At 40.8% G+C, this 16577-nt stretch overlaps 2 protein-coding genes across 2 annotated transcripts; both read right to left on the reverse strand.

Moving 5' to 3' along the window:
- Positions 1–11016: 11016 nt before the first annotated feature.
- On the reverse strand, positions 11017–12159 carry ARF6 (ADP ribosylation factor 6). The gene has a single exon (XM_027849081.1). The coding sequence runs from the start codon at positions 12063–12065 to the stop codon at positions 11538–11540; it is 528 nt and encodes a 175-aa protein (XP_027704882.1). The 5' UTR covers positions 12066–12159; the 3' UTR covers positions 11017–11537.
- A 1-nt stretch (position 12160) lies between these two features.
- On the reverse strand, positions 12161–15019 carry LOC114033573. The gene is made up of 6 exons (XM_027849143.1): positions 15002–15019; positions 13383–13559; positions 13185–13343; positions 13041–13139; positions 12658–12843; positions 12161–12547 (listed from the first exon to the last, which is right to left on the reverse strand). The coding sequence occupies exons 1-6, from the start codon at positions 15017–15019 to the stop codon at positions 12242–12244; spliced, it is 945 nt and encodes a 314-aa protein (XP_027704944.1). The 3' UTR covers positions 12161–12241.
- Positions 15020–16577: the final 1558 nt, after the last annotated feature.

A 16577-nucleotide genomic window follows, 5' to 3' on the forward strand; every position in this document is an offset into this window, starting at 1 on the left:
ATCAGCCTCAAGTTCCGTGACTACAGCTTTATTCCACCTAAGCAACCCACGGGAATAATCATATCTTGAATCTCATCATTACCCATAACTGTGCTATCTCCTTAATCTCAAACATTGAAACTCCTCTCTGATTATAATCTCTTTCCATCTGACCCTCTGCCCCACATTCCCAAACCCATTGTTTGTCCTCACTATGACCTCTCATTCTTTTATGTCTCATTGTGCCTGGTCAGGGAGCCAGTTCCCTAACCACCACCACCACTACCCCAACTGAGATGCTGAAAAGAATAATCAAAGCAACACTACCATTCCCGGTATTGCCATCTTAATCAATTGTCCTCTTACTCCAATCACTATTCCCTCCGGACTCAACCTCTCCAAAACACTAGCCACCACATTCTTATGTGTTGTCATCTCTTTGATGACAACAAAGCTTCATGAAAGCAGGAATTGTCTTGCTGGTATTTATATAACTATATGGCTTAGACAATGCCTAGGACAAAATAAATGCTTAAATTTTTTTTTCATTTATTCTCCTCTATTCCACTACTCAAAACTCTACATTGGCTCTCTCCAGTCTGAGAAAGATTGGTCCTTCTCCTTGGCCAACCCCTCTACATGTACCCTTGATCCTCCTTCAGCATCCTGTCCCCTTGATTATACTCTTGCTCATCCTGAATCACTTCTTTACCCACTGGCTCCTTCTCTGATGCCTCCAAGCCTAAGTAGTTTTCCCTGACCTTAAAAAACATGCACTTGACCCTGCCAACCCCTCAAGCTATTGTCTTCAACCTCCTAAAATTAGCTGTTCATACTTGTTGCCTTCATTTTCTCATTTCCCACTCACTTCTCAACCCCTTGAAATGAGGATTGCAATTCCATCAGTCTACTGAAACTACCTGATTCCAATGTTTCTAAAGACCTCTTAATTGCTAAATACTTTCCTCAGTCTTCACTCTATTTGACCCCTCTGCAGCTTTTCACACTGGTGACCACCTCTTCTTCCTGAGTATTTTTTCCTCCCTTGATTGCCATGTGACACTATTCTTTTCTTGGTTCCATCTGCTGTCTGATCATTCCTGTCTCTCCCACTACCTCCAAGCCTTATGCTAGGCCCTCTTTTTCATCTTCTCAGTGATCAGCAACCCTTGGGGCTCAAGGGTTCAACTATCAAATCCGTATTTATATGCCTAACGCTAATCTCTCACCTAAACTCCAGTCTTGCGTTGCCAATTGCTGGACAGATAGCTCAGCCTGAGTGTCCCACTGGTATCTCAAACTTTTATGTCTAAAATGAAGCTCATGCTAGTATCTTCTAAACCCACTCTTCCTTCAAACTTTCTTAGTTCTGCTGAGGGTACCACCATCTTTCCCGTCACCTAGGTTCACAGCCTCAGTCATCTTCAAATCTTCCCTAACCCCTCATATCTATCCTGTTGCCAGATCTTTTCAATTCCACAGCATCACTCAAACACGCCCTTCTCTCTACTTATGGAACCAGCACCTCTCACCTGTACTGCCAACTGAAACAGCCTCCTAATAGGTTTCCCTGCCTCAAGTATCTCTTCTCTCTAATCTATCCTCCACACAGCTGCCAATATTCTTAAATAATAGGTTTGAACAAGTCACTCCCCTGCTCAAAAGCCTTCAATGTCTTCCTCTTGCCTCTAGGATAAAACACATATTTCTCAGTCTGACAATTAAAACCTTCCACAATCTGGCTCTCATCTACCTTTCCAAACTGCTTCATATTCCTTCTCTGCATGTACTCTCAAGTTCCAGAGTTGCCTACTAGCTGTTCCCTGGACCTGACATTCTATCTCTCATTTCTGTTGTCTGGAATGAACTCCCTTCTCATTTGACCCTCTTAGAACACCTCGCTTCTCTTAAGATTCAGCTTAGATACCAACTACAACACAAAGCCTTTCACCCAAAGTTATTAGTTTATTCTTATTTTCTCTCTCTCTCCCCTGCCCCCTCCATACTTACTCATCTATTTTATCACCCAGTGGAATGTAAGGTCCCTGAGGTCACAGGCTTTCTTATATTTGTACCCCCCAGTGTCTTGCGCATAATAGGCATTTAAATGCTTGTTGCACAATAAAGCATAATGTTCTCTTTATATGGACCTTCAAACAATAACAATAATAAAGCTAAACTGATCATCTTACTAAGTTCTAAAACACTGGTAAATTCATGAATACTTGTACAATTACACCAATATAGTTCTTAGATTTTGCCCATGCTTACTTAGTTCAAAGTCTAAAATGTCAACAATCATAGAAACTAATTATTATAGTACAGACAACACAGGGAGAGCTCTGTAAGAAGAAATTTTTTTAATGTGGGAAAAATAATGAGCAAACACAAGTCATTTGGTAGTTTAATTTTGGTTAAATGAGGAGTGGAAAAAGAAGCTAGCTCTCAGCCGCCCTCTTTTGTTCCTAACTTTCAAGTCAGTAAGAAAACTTTCTCATAAAGTGTTTCAAAATACGAAATGCTGGGCTCAGGACTCAATTACAGTAACTACCACCAACCCAAAACCACATTTCAATGATGGCATAGTCAATTGAGCCAGTTCTAAACATGGCTCATCTAGAGAAAAGTGCTCTCACATAGATGCATAATAGAATGAGATGTGAACTTGAATTGAAAGTCAAATTAAGCTATCACATATGAAACTTTTCAAAAGATTGTTTTTTTTATAATCTTAAAAGACTGGTAAAATTAGAAATACAACTACTGTGAAGTTTCTAAGTCTGTAACTTAAAGTGAAAGTTCATATAATCTTAACCAAATTAACAGATATTTATATCAAAATCCATGTGAATATCTGTATCTGTTTACATAGTGTACCTCTCAGAAAAAGGGATCCTCTTGAAGGGAAAAGATTAGTTTTCCTTTTGTCTTTGTAATTCTAGGGCCTGGAACAGTGACTCCATATGAAGAACAGGGAATGAAATATGGCCTGGACCTATCATTTTATTGGTGTAAGGAGTCCCAGAAGAGTAACTTCCTTTTCAATATATGTTGGCATCTTCTCTACAACTTAAAACTTAGAGAGTTATCTAGGGCTATGTGAGGTTAAATAACTTAATAAAGGTAAAACACAGCAATTATGTGTCAGAGATAAGCCTGGAACCCAGATGGTCCTGGCACCAAGACCAGCTATCTCGGCACAATAGTATGTTACCTCTGCTTGGCACACGAAAATCAATCAATCAAAAAACATTTATTAAGCACCTACTATTTGCCAGACACTGTGTTCAATGGTGAGGATACAAAAAGAGGCAAAAGACAGTTCCTGCCCTCAAGAAGCTTATAATCTAATAGGGGAGACTATGCAAACAAATATATACAAACAAGCTATACACAGAATGAATTGGAAATAATTAGCAGAAAGAAGGCACTGGAATTAAGAGAAGTTAGGAAAGGCTTCCTGTAAAAGATGGGGTTTTATTTGAGACTTAAAGAAAACCAGGGAAGTCAGTAGCAGAGTTGAGGAAGGAGAGAGGGACAGCCATGGGGGACAACGCAAAAAAATGCCTAGAGGTGAGAGATGGGAGTGTCTTGTTCATGGAACAGCCAGGAGGCCAGGGTCATTGGATTGAAGAACATGTTTCAGGGACCAAGCAGTGTCCTAAAGATACCACCTCCCTGGCCATCCTTTCCAGCTATGCTTTCTTTCACATCCCACAAGACTCACTGATAGCAGAATATTTCTTGCTCTCCATTACTACTTCAAACTCTCCCTTTTCCATCATTACTCAGCAATCTCTTCTAAGTTCATTATACAAATGCATTGCCCAATTCAGATCTTCGTGGCAGTTACCTGACTGCTAACTCTCTCTTTTCTCATCAGTTCAGTATGTGGCTCACAGTCTATATATCTATAATCTACATTATCTATATATGTAGATTATAGATATATAGTCCTTCAAATACCTTAACTCACTAGTTCCTCATTTCTACTCAGTTCCCATGACCTACTTCTCCATCTTTCCATCACTCACAGACGGTCCACTTCCACATTCATAAACTCTAAATTCCTTTATCTCATCATTCCATCTTTCTTTATGTCTTGTGACCTCTATCACGGTTCTTGTTCCTCATCCAGACCAACACTTCCACTCCTCAATCCTTTACGCCATTACTCCTGGATTGTTAACACTGTCCTCTCTTGCCTATCTTAATTCCATGATGAACCAGTTAAACGCCACGCTATCACCTTCTCTCAAACCCCTTATCCCCTTGTCCTGCACTGCCAAGCAAACGTTGATAAAAACTACAAATCCAGATTGCTCCTGCCAACCATCTCCTTCAATCCTATTCACATGCTACTAAAGAGAGCTCGAGAAAGTCGCGCAATTATGCCGATTGAGTCCACTACAGTTTACGTTACCTAACCTCAGCAAAATAATTCCTTATAACCCTCACTGATTTTCTCTCATAATTTGTCTGTTCTAAACCTCCTTGACTCCCCTCAAGCCACACTCTGCAGCCCTTTCCCCATCCTTTCAGCTGAGGACCTTGATTTCTCCTTCACTGAAACTGAGGCCCTTCACAAGAAACTTCTTCTCATCACAACTCACATCTCTCTGACATCATCCCCCCACCAACTCATTCATTCCAATCTTTGATGACTTTGCCATTCTCCTTGCCAAGTTCAATTCCTCAACATGTTTCCCTGATCTGTCTCCTTGTGTCTGTCACACACACACACACACACACTTCCTCCCCATCCTTAAAAAAACCCTCACTTGACCGTTATCCTTGCTATTATTTTTTACCTCACACAAAAAAAAAAACCAATCCATACTCAGTGCTTCCACTTCCTCTTCTCTCTCTTCTAAACCGATCTGATTTCCAATCTCATCATTCAACTGAAATTGCTCTTTCCATAGTTACCAATTATGTACTTTAATTGCCAAATCTAATGGTCTTTTCTCCATCATCCTTTTTGACCTCTCTGCAGCATTATGTTAATTTGTTCACCTCTCCTTGATATTTCAACCTTTCTAGGTTCTTACTACACTGATCTCTTCCAGTTCTCCTGCTTATCTGACTGCTCCTTCTCAGGCTTCAACCACGACTCAACCCACAGTGAGTGACAGCCCCACCCACCAGGCTCTCTCCTGGGCTTTCTTTTTCCTCCCTACTCTCTCACTTGGTGATCTTATCAGCTCCCAGGAATTCAATTATCATCTCTATGCAGATGTTTCCCAGATCCATCTATCTAATCCATCTCTCTCCAGCTCTTCAGTCTCAGATCACTAACTGCCCATTAGACATGTCAAACAGGATGTCCCATAGGCATTTCAAACTCAACATGTCCAAAATAGAACTCATCCAAATTCATACCCTTTTCCTCCTCAATTCACTTGTAGTTACTCCACATAATTTTGTCATTTCTGCCTTCACATATCACTTATATCCCCATCTCTACACACAGCCAACACCCTAATACAAGCCCTTACCACCTCTTACCTGGACTACCGCCAATAGCCTTCTAATTGGTCCTTACCTCAAGATGCTCCCTGCTCCCCTCTATCCTTCACTTAGATGCCAAGGTGTTTTTCCTGAAATGTGACCATGTCACTCCTCAATAAAATCCCAGGGCTCACTATTACCTCTAGAATCAAATGTAAAGTTCTGTTTAGCATTTAAAGCTCTTCACAGTGTCCCTTCTTAACTTCTTACATTTTGCTGTCTTTCACACACTCTCTGATCTAGCCACACTATATGAACTATCCTCACATCAACACTTACTCTCCTGTCTCTAGGCCATAGTGCTTGCTGTCCCCCATACCTGTAAAGCTCTTCTTTCTTACTCCTACTTCTTCTAACATACCTGCTTTTCTCAAACACTCAGTTCATTTATCTCCTTCACTAGGTCTTTCCCCTCTAAAGTTTCAACCTCATCCCATTAACAGATTGCCATTAAGAAACTCCTTGAGGATAGGGACTGTTTTTACCTTGCTTTGTATCTCCAGCACTTTAGCAATGTGCTTAATAAATGACTAATAAACTTATGCTCTATAAGTATAATAGACATTTTGTAAACATTGAGCATGTTATTCTTGCACATCAGGAATGAAAATGTGAATGACTATCTAGATGTTCTTAAGTTAAGTATTCTCCCCCTGCACACAGCCCCCACCACCCCATTTCAGACTCTTATGAACCTCTTACCTGGACTCTTTCAGTGGCCTCCTAATTGGTTCTACTCAGTCTTTTCCCTTCCCAAACCATCCTCCATGCAGCTGCCAGCTAGTTACTCCTAAACCTTAGGTATGAATGTTATTTGCTCCGGAAACTGCCCTGATCCTGGATTGCCTCTAGGAAAAAATAAACTCCTGTCTGGCCTTATTAACTTTCACAATTTGACTCCAACCTGTCTTCCCTGACTATACAAATTCTCTAGCTATAGTTTCTGCCATGTAAGTATTTGCTGTTGATTATACGTGATGTTCTATCTGCTGACTCTGTCTTTGTCCATGCTGTCCCCCATGCCCTGAATGCCTTCCCTTCACACTTTTGCCTCACAGAATCCTGCTCAGTGCTACACGGCCTACAGGGGGCTTTCCTTCATCTCTCTAGTACTTAGTAGTCAACTCCATACACATACATACAAAAATTAGTTTGAATACACTTAACTGCATACATGTTGTCTTCTCCTAATAGAATGCAAGTACTTTTGAGAGCAAGGACTATTTTGTATTTATATCCACAGTGCTTAACATAAAGTAGAAGCTCAACACACAATTGTTGAAGTCTCTATAGTATCTTAAGTTGCTGCATTAAAATGGTTTTAATAAGCAAAATAATTACATCGTGAGCTACTTCCTTTTAAAATACTCATTGGTCATTTTTTTTCCTCTTCTGAGGGAAAACACAGAAACTTAAAAATTAAGATTCTTATTATAAATAGCTTTAGGAAGGTTAATATACCATAGTTAAAAGAGATTTCTTATTGTTCTACTACATATTATAGACTCTTAAAGCTGACAGAGGCCTTAAAGAAAGTCTCACCTTCCCCATAGGCAGTACAGGAAGTAAAAGTCACTTGCCCCTTTATCCAGTTTTTTTGTTTTGCCATGGAAAATCCTAACTTATTTTTTAAAACTATCATTTTCAGAATACTCCACAGCGAACTTCTACTTTACCTTTAAGTCACTACTTATAATTGCTACAGTCTTTTATCTCTTTATTAGCAATAAAGAGGTAGCACTTAACATACAGTGATATACATTTAAGAGACAGTCAATCACTTTCATATCATCTGTATTTTCTACTCACTTCAGAATACACATACAGCTTAGAAACTTTATTTGTAAATTTAATAGAGCAAGATAAAGTTACTTGTATCAACAAAGCAGTACAGTGCAACATCATGCACTAAATTTGGAATTTAGAGGACCTGAGTTCGAATCCTAGCTGTCATTCATTGCACGTGGGACCTCTAGTCAATCTTGACTATCACTCTGGGCCTTCAGTATCTCATCTGCCAAATGAAGGGGTTGGACCAGATAACCTCTAAGGTCCCTTCCAGCTTTAAACCTGATTCTATGATCTTAAGGCTCATTTCCACCTGCCATTTTGGGATCTGCCTAATACTGACCTTTCTTTTATAACCTTTAAAAATATATAATGTATATATAAATACTAAATGCAGCTACATCCCATGTAAAACTGACATTAAGCTTTTGTGCATGACTGTTTAGTCACTGAAAGTCATCTTTTATAATTGCTACACAATTTTATATCTCTTTTTCAGCAATAAGGAAAGAGGTAGGACTTGCTTTAATATATACAGATATACATTTAAGACAGAGTTATCTCATAGCATCAGCATACTAACTCTGGGAACGTAATGAACCTGTCCCCATTCGGATTGTATCCACTGTATGTAAGCCAACATAAAAACAAGTTAAGGCTAATATATAACAAAGGATTATAAGATTTTGAGCTGGAAGAGACCTTTGGGATCATCTGGTCCAACTCTCCATACTGCAGATAAGAAAACTAAGTAGAGCAACTTTCTCAAGGTCACACAGGTAGCAGAGCCTAGAGTCAAAGCCATGTCCTCTGACTTCAAAATCCAGTGTTCTTTTCTACTATGCCACACCATACAATTATCACTTATCATAAATACTTGACATTTTAGAATTTTCAACTACTGTCATTGGGATGAAACTACTTAACATTAAGACAGCATATAATCATGCAGATTTTCACTGGGGGATGATGAGTATTTTTATAAACAATACAAAGGTCTTAATGTGACTTTTTCTAAAATAAAATTCTTTAAAAATGAAGTATCTGAAGTACCCTTCATTTACTAAGCCATTTTAAAAGCAGCTGCTATTCTATCTTTATCAAAGAAGCCCTCCCTGTAGGACTTCTAAAATGTAAAAAGTAAAGTAGGCCACATTCTTTGTGAATGTAACTGTATTCCAAAAATTCACTGTTATGTGAATAATCACATAACAAGCTGCTACACCTAAGTTTTTAAGTAGTTCTTAACTATATCTCTGGTCCATGTTCTATTTTAAAATCAAGGAATTATGAATGTTCATGTTGACTTTTTCTGCATAAAAATATAAAGGCCCAAATGCACCTTATGAAACCAAAAACATGCACTTCCTAAACTAGAGACAAATATCAAATATCAAGGACCCCAAGTGAACAAAACCACTTTATACTCTTTCTGTACACTGGAACCCAAAATACCATATGCTTGACTGTTTCAAACAAGTAATATACCATGAGAAACTGCTGTGTAATTTCTTTATTTTCTGCATATTAGTTCTTTTTCAACACTACAGTCATTAAAAACACAATTCCAAGTACTATACTGTTAGGGAGATAGTCTAGAGACTCATTTACTTTTTTCAGACAAGATTAACCTCACTCAAAACTTAATGCATCTTATAAAACATGAACACAGAAGTTGATGCACTTTAAACTTCAAATTATACTCAAAAATAACTGGAGTTCTTAAGATATGGTTTTTTTCCCTGTAGGCTATAATTACCAGCCCCATAATTACTAATGGTTATGGTTGAATTTAACTAGAAAAATTATAATCTATTTTTCATCCGTTAAGGAAAATCTGAAGTAAAATTTACAATTGCTTACCAAAAGGTATTCAAAGTTCTACTATATTTCAAAATGTTCATTTTCTCTTTTCAGATATTTCAAAGAACCTGAAAATAATTTTCATTACCTTTTCACCTATTCAAAAGAAACCACTTAAGCACATAAAATCTTTTAAACAACACTGTTTTAATATTAAAAAATTAAAAGCTAACCAATCCAACTGCTTGTTTCCAAAAAAAGAAATGTTATAAAGAATTTCAAAAAACTATTAGCATGAGGGCCTCAACTTTCCTCCAGTTTGGGAATTTTCTGTGCTTATCTTATTTCAGGTGTTATTAGTACATTCTGATATTTGAATATCATTTTACAACCATATTTTATGCACCTTAAAAATTAGAATCATTCAAAAGACTATGAATTAAATTTATGATGGAGCCTTTGAATTCTTTTTTAAGGGTACCCAAAATGTTTTATTTAGTCAATCTAATTTTCAGAGGCCTTGCCCCTGAAATTAAACTGCTAGTTACAGCAGGAATTTTAGTACCTATTCCATACAAATTCTATAGAAACAGAAATTATCTATTAGTCTACTAAGTGAAATATTTGCCCAAGTTCTTTAATGTCAAGAAGTGAATTTTTTATAACCTCAAGCCCCTCATATCTTTGGTAAAAAGCACCATCATACATTTTGTGGTCAAAAAACATGCAGGATTAATACTGCACAACTGTAATATAGTGTCTCATTCAGACTTGTGGATTTTTCACAAACCCTACGTGCACACAGCACACAGACATACAGACACACACACCACCTCATTTCTGGTTTTATAATATACATTCTTTAAATTCCAAGTTTTAACTTTTTAATGATCTCTAAAAATCAATTATCTGAGGCTAAGAACCAGCTGCTGCTGCACAATTCTGTATCAAGTATTAACATTTGATTCAAAATACTCAACTATCCAGTTAACAATGTAGTCATTATACTGACTGTAGCTGACAAACGGACAAACTGGTTATATCTTTCACAAGACTTATAAATTTACATTCATTGTCATATGTAGGCTCACTACCTATTTTCCACTACTTACTTGGCATTTCTTATCAGTGGATTTTATGTAGTCATTCATCAATTTTCCTTTTCTTCTAAGTTTAAATAAATGTGAACTAATAAAATATCTGACTACCACCTAAATGAATTAAATCTACATTCTCACAAAATTAAGTCAAACTTTTAAAAATAATTCATCTTTTTCACTGATAATTAAGATATAGGTAATTTGTAAACTCTAAAAAAAATTACTTCTTCAACTTAATCAGCTGTGATATGGAAACTGGAATGTTTGCTTTTGCAGTTAGGAAAAAAGATTGATATAATCTGAATTTTTAAAAATATTTCAGAACTGACCACAGTAAACAGACTAGTAATTATCAAAATTCACTGTTTTGTTTTGTTAAAATGTAACAAAATGTTTCAGCTATCAAAGTGGTGTGTACCATTATTGCTCTATTGCCTGAACAATTTTTACACTATTATCAGAAGTGAACAAAAAAACAATGGGAGAAAATTCAGCAAAATTGCTAACTTTTCAATATAATATGGCCTGTTCAAACTTTCACATTTTCATTCAGGGAACAGCCAGCTACGTGGTACAGAAAATTTGGTTTTATCCCTACTCATGCATGATGATGTATGTTTCAGAACTTAATAGCTAACATTTCAAAGCACTTCTTACATTACCTGCTTAACATTACTGATTTGCACTTGCAAGTTATTACAATGGTATCACTTGTTTGCCACTGCTGGCAACGTTTTACCATTCTAGTTTTAGATATAAAAGGACACACCTGAAATTACTAAAGTTAGAACTCTTTAAAAAAAAAGAGTCCTTAAATATAAAAGACAGACTGCAGTTTGATTAAGCAATAATTTTCAGTTTACTAGATGAAACAGACTTGCAACATCGTCTGCATGAATGCAAAATAAGCCATCTACAGCAAGTGATAAGGTAACTGGGTAAAAGGGGGGAGACATACATTGAAAAAAAAGATTCCCTCAAAATAAAAAAATCAAGCCATTATTATAAAGGACCATCTCAAAGAGTTGCTATATTTTCCCCCACCCCATTTGCTGGAAGTCAACAAGAGCACCTAGTACTTTGTGTTCATGTCAAATGTCAGACTAGAGCATCCTAAAGCAAAGCAAAAAAAAAAAAAAAAACCGAAAGAAAAAAAAAAAGAAAAAACAAACAAGAGGAACCCCCACCCCAACCCAAACCCCCCAAACTGTAAAACAGTAACTCCAGAGTCCATATTCAAAAGAAGAGAAAGTGGCATTTGGAGGTGATGGTGGTGATAATCCTATGAATGTTTGTTTTTTTATTTCTCTCCTGAGGGGAGTTGGGGAGGGGGGTGTGATGGGCGGTGAATGCTCATTAGGATTTGTAGTTAGAGGTTAACCATGTGAGGCCCTCATAGAGTCCATCCCCTGAGGTGGCGCAGGAAGGCTGCACATACCAGTTCCTGTCCCGAATCCGGGTCAGGCCCAGTTTTTCCTGGATCTCGTGGGGTTTCATGGCATCAGGCAGGTCCTGCTTGTTGGCGAAGATGAGGATGATGGCGTCCCGCATTTCCCGGTCGTTGATGATGCGGTGAAGCTCCTGGCGGGCCTCGTCGATGCGGTCTCGGTCGGCGCAGTCCACTACGAAGATCAGCCCCTGGGTCCCGGTGTAGTAATGCCGCCAGAGCGGCCGGATCTTGTCCTGGCCGCCCACGTCCCACACGTTGAACTTGACGTTTTTGTAAGTCACCGTCTCCACGTTGAAGCCCACGGTGGGGATGGTCGTCACCGACTGGCCCAGCTTCAACTTGTACAAGATAGTGGTCTTGCCGGCGGCGTCCAGCCCCAGCATCAGGATCCGCATTTCCTTGTTCCCGAAGATCTTAGACAGCACCTTCCCCATCGCGTCGGAGGAGCCGGGGCTGGGGGCATTCAGGTGTCCCGCGTCCCCTTAGCCACCGCCGCCGCCGCCGCAGCCTCCAGGAAACCGAAGCGGTCCCGCCCAGCCGCGAGGACGCCCTGCGGCCTGCAATGGGGGCGCTGCCGCCGCCGCCTAGGGGCCGAATCCCGGGCCCCCACTCAGGCGGACATCACCTGCCCCAAGACGGGCTTCCTCCGGTCGCCGCCGCCGGCCACAAGCTGCGCCGCGGGGAGCCGCCGCCCTGGTGAGGCCCAGCCCGGAACTGCCCTTCCCCCCCAGGCACCGAGCGCCGCCGCTCCCGCTCGGGCCGCTCCTCGGACTGCCTGCTGTCTCTCCTGGCCCCGCCGCCGCCGGAGACCCCGGCCCGCCCGCCCGCCGAACCACCGACCCTCGACGCCCGAGCGACAGCGGCGGTTCCGGCTCCTCGTCAGGTCATTGATCCCCGGAGGGACTTGGCGAGCTACCTGGAAGGAGACAGAGAGGGGAGGAAGGAAGAAGGGGATTACCGCCGGGACTCCGGGAAAGAAACAGAGAACCCGAGTACCCGCCTTCCCCACCCAGCCCAAGCAGTTACCTCCGGCCACCGCCCTGTATGCAGGGTCCCCCGGCCGACGCTGCTGCTGCCGCCGCCTCCTCCTCTTCCTCCTCCCAGCTCAGCCCCAGCCACAGCCGGAAAAGGCGCCGAGGAAACCGCCTCACTTCCCCTCTCAGCCACGCAGGCGCAGCGGCGGGCAACCGACTGTTCAGAAGAAAGGGACCTCTGTAAAAAGAGTGCTCTCAGCGCCTCGCGTCATCGGCGCCACGCGGGGAAAAGGAGAAGCGCGGAGTACGGTGGCCCGAAGGGCTCCCGTGGGTGACGGAGAGGGGCGGGTCAATAAAGAGTAAGGCTGGGAGGTGTCTGCAGCTTTACTTATCCACCTCCCGCTCTCCCGCCCTCTTCTCTTCTCGTCTTCTTACCCTACGCTTCCATTTCTTTCGTTCTGGCCGCTTCACCAGTTCAAGGGTTGAGAATCCTCGGGAAAATCCGCTAGCGTGCGGGGCCAGCCTGCCCCCCGCCTACTAAAAGGTCCCCTCATTTCTGGCTTGGCCCTCTCGCCCGGCCTGACCCCGTTTCCGTCGTATCCCTCTCCGCCCCCAGCCCCGCGCCACACGCCCGGGCGGACCTCGGCTCCCGCGCCGCGTCGCGCCGCGCCAAACGCCCCCGCTGGCCTCCCGCCCGCCTTGCCCTGCGCCGCGCCGCGCCGCGTCGCTAGACAAGACCTACGGAAGAAGCCCACGCGGCTTTACTGGACTCGTCACCGCGGCCCGCGTTTGGCCGGGCCGGCGTTGGGCGTGCCCCGCGAGCTTCCCCTGCTGCCCAAACTTCTGCTGAGAGTCCGCCGAAGAATCTCTTTTTCTCTGCAGTTTTAAAACTGTGTCGTGGTTGTGTGTGTTTGTGTGTGTTTGCACTCCAGACCTGTGATTTCTGTGGTTTCCCTGAGTGGAAACTCCCGCCACCGGTGCAGGACAAGGGATAATTTGAAATTTAAAACTTAGTATTAACCCAGCCTGACCCGGACCTGGGCTATACCTTCCACGGAAGTTAAACTGAAGTCTGACAGTTAATCAGGACTTGGCCTCCCATCCCTGCGGTGTGACCTTGGACACCTCCCCAGGCCTATTTCCTCATCTGTAGAATGGGGTTGGACTAAGTGACCTCAAAAGCACCTTCCAACTGTAAATTCTATCATTCTATTAAGGGATTTTCCTTTTTTAGCCTGCATTTTATTCTAAGTGAGTTTTTATTCAATGAATTAAGGAAACCTATTTATATCAAATGCTATCTATAAAGTAGTTGAAAAAAGCACTGACTGGAGGAAAAAGTTCTGCCTTTACTTCAGTTTCATCATGGTGGGGATAATAAAAACTGCTTCCTCCCCCAATTCCCTGCGCCACACACACACCTCAAAGGATTGTAAGGATCAAATGAGTTAAAATGTGTACATAAATGTTAGTGATGCCAGTACAAATCAAAACTAAAATAAGATGAAATTCTAGAATGAGAACTTACCATGGCAGGAAGAGGAACTAGTAAAAAGAGTAGTTTTTAGTTAGGTTTGATGTTCTGTTGAACAGTTGGAGGGAACAGTTGGAGGTTGCTCTTCATACAAAGGTACAAAATTAAAATATAAAATAAATTGCTCAGATCATGAAATAGAACAAAATTCTTAAGCCACTAATTCAGTGATTTACAGGATTTTTATCACCCGTATGAATTTTCCCTCCATAATACAAATCACAGCTCCTAGACTTTCTCATTCAGTACGATTTTTGCCCATGCTTCCTTGTACTCAATGTGCTAGGGGGCCTTCCTCTAAGTCTCTTAACATATAAATAAATAACTGTAGGGGACACAGTCTTGTCCTTCTATTCGCCAACACCTTCTGTTATCCCTCACTTTTGCTACATGACCAGTCGACTTTCTTATGTCTCATTGGACAGCTAAGTGGTACAGTTGGTACAGTACTGAAGTTGGGAGTCAGAAAGACATGAATCCAAATCTTGCCTCAGAGAAACTGTGACTTGGGATCTGTAAATTGCTGTTTTTATAATGAGTTGAGTTGAGGATCAAATGGAGTAATACAGGGAAAGGACTTTGCAAATCCTAAACTATTATATAAACACTAGCTATCTGTTATACATCACTTTGATGTGTAATGAAGTATAAAATATCACTTTTGATCATTTGCACTGCTTTTTATAATGCTTTTTTTGGTGATGTGTGAGTCATAATTTTGATTCTTTGGAAAATGTGATATTCCATGATCACAGACATATAGTATCACTAAAAGAATATGGGGTTTTGTTTTATGGAGAAGTTAGGGGTCATTAAAAACAATCTCCTTAGCTTGCTCTTACTCCTGTTCAATTCTACCCACCTCCCATTCTGCCCCCATTGTCTGCATTGTTTGTCCAGGACGTACATATATATATATACTGATAGACCATCTCACTACTTCATTTAGAAAAGAAGCATTCTTAATCTTGTTTTTTCATATTGATAAATAGCCCAAACTCTTTTGAAAGATTATGGACCCTATTCACATCTACAGTGTTCCAGGTCTTAGCACAATCCACACAATGTCATCTACAAGGTGGCAAGAAGTGCATAGAATGTTGGACTTAGAGTGAGGAAGACATGAGTTGGAATCCTGTCTTAGGAACTTTCTAGATGTATAAACTTGGCAAGTTACAACCTCTCTCATTCTCAGTTTCTTCATCTGTAAATTAAGATAATATCTGCCTCACAGAGTTGTGAGGATCAAATGAGATCACATACAGAAAGTGCTATGTAAACTTCAAAGGCTATATAAATGCTAGCTATCATTATCTGAAAGGAATATCACCATCTATAAGATCACCATTTTCTAGCTGGACTCAGTTCTGGAAATCTTTCATTACAGTGCCAACACCTTTGACAAACATATCTGTTTTAAGCTTCATTTGATATTAATAGTGAGGCCACATGGCATAGTGGTGCCCTCCTGGATGACTACCTTGTTGTGGCAGAAGGGCTTGCATAACTCAGTGAAACTATGAGCAATGATGCACGGAGTTACCCAAGATGAGCAGGTCATAATGGAAAGTTCTGATAAAAGGAGTTTCACTGGAGAAACCACTCCAGTGGTTTCTGAGAAAACCCCATGGACAACATGGAGGGTGGAAGGGCCTGGTGTGCTGTGGGGTCACGAAGAGTTGGACACGACTACACAATTGAACAACAATGGCATAGTGGATAGAGCGCTAGCCTCGGAGCCAGGAAGACCTAGATTCAAATATCATCATACTGCCCGTGACCCTGTGCAAATCACTTAACATTTACGTAACTTTCTAAGACTATGTTGCAGAGAATGGGTCAACTTAACATTGGTAGAAGAAATTTCATCATCTCAGATATCCAGTCCCTGTACTTGATATTAATAATCAGAGGTTCATTGAATAAAGTTATCTCATATCTTTCAAGGAATCATGTATGATTCTAACATGCATGGAAGACATCTTGTTGCAGGAAAGGCTTAAAGGTGATGAAAAACAATTTTTAAAAAATCAGAAGACAAGTACAACACAAAGTTTCTCTGTACCTTTCAATCAATTATGTGACCTACCCTTCCAGGCTTATTATACATTATTTTCCTTAAAGGCTCTCTACAGTACAACAAACCCAGCCTTCTTGTTCCTTCACACATAATATAACATTCCATCTCACATGTCTGTACCTCTGCACTTGCCTTCATACCTTGAACGTACCCCCCCAACCCCATTTTACCTCTGCTTCTTAGAATTTCTAGTTTCCTTCAAAGCTTTTCTCTCTTAAATAAAATGTTTTCCTGATCCTCCCAGCTGCCAGCGTCTCCTCTTCTTGGAATACCTTGTGTTTATTTTGTATGTACTATATGTGTACATGTTATTTCCTCCAATAGACTCTAAGCTGCTTTGAGGTAGTTTCATTTTTTT

The sequence above is a fragment of the Vombatus ursinus genome, unplaced genomic scaffold (assembly GCF_900497805.2).
Source record: "Vombatus ursinus unplaced genomic scaffold, bare-nosed wombat genome assembly UNPS02007284.1, whole genome shotgun sequence".
Lineage (NCBI taxonomy): Eukaryota > Metazoa > Chordata > Mammalia > Diprotodontia > Vombatidae > Vombatus > Vombatus ursinus.

Excerpts from the sequence above, each read along its gene's own strand:
- ARF6 (XM_027849081.1), bottom strand. The coding sequence starts at position 12,065 with ATGGGGAAGGTGCTGTCTAAGATCTTCGGGAACAAGGAAATGCGGATC.
- LOC114033573 (XM_027849143.1), bottom strand. Across the intron at positions 12,844-13,040 it reads GAAAGAAATGGAAGCGTAGG|AGGTCCCTTTCTTCTGAACA; the intron begins GTAAGAAGACGA and ends CTCTTTTTACAG. Across the intron at positions 12,548-12,657 it reads ATACAGGGCGGTGGCCGGAG|GTAGCTCGCCAAGTCCCTCC; the intron begins GTAACTGCTTGG and ends GTCTCCTTCCAG.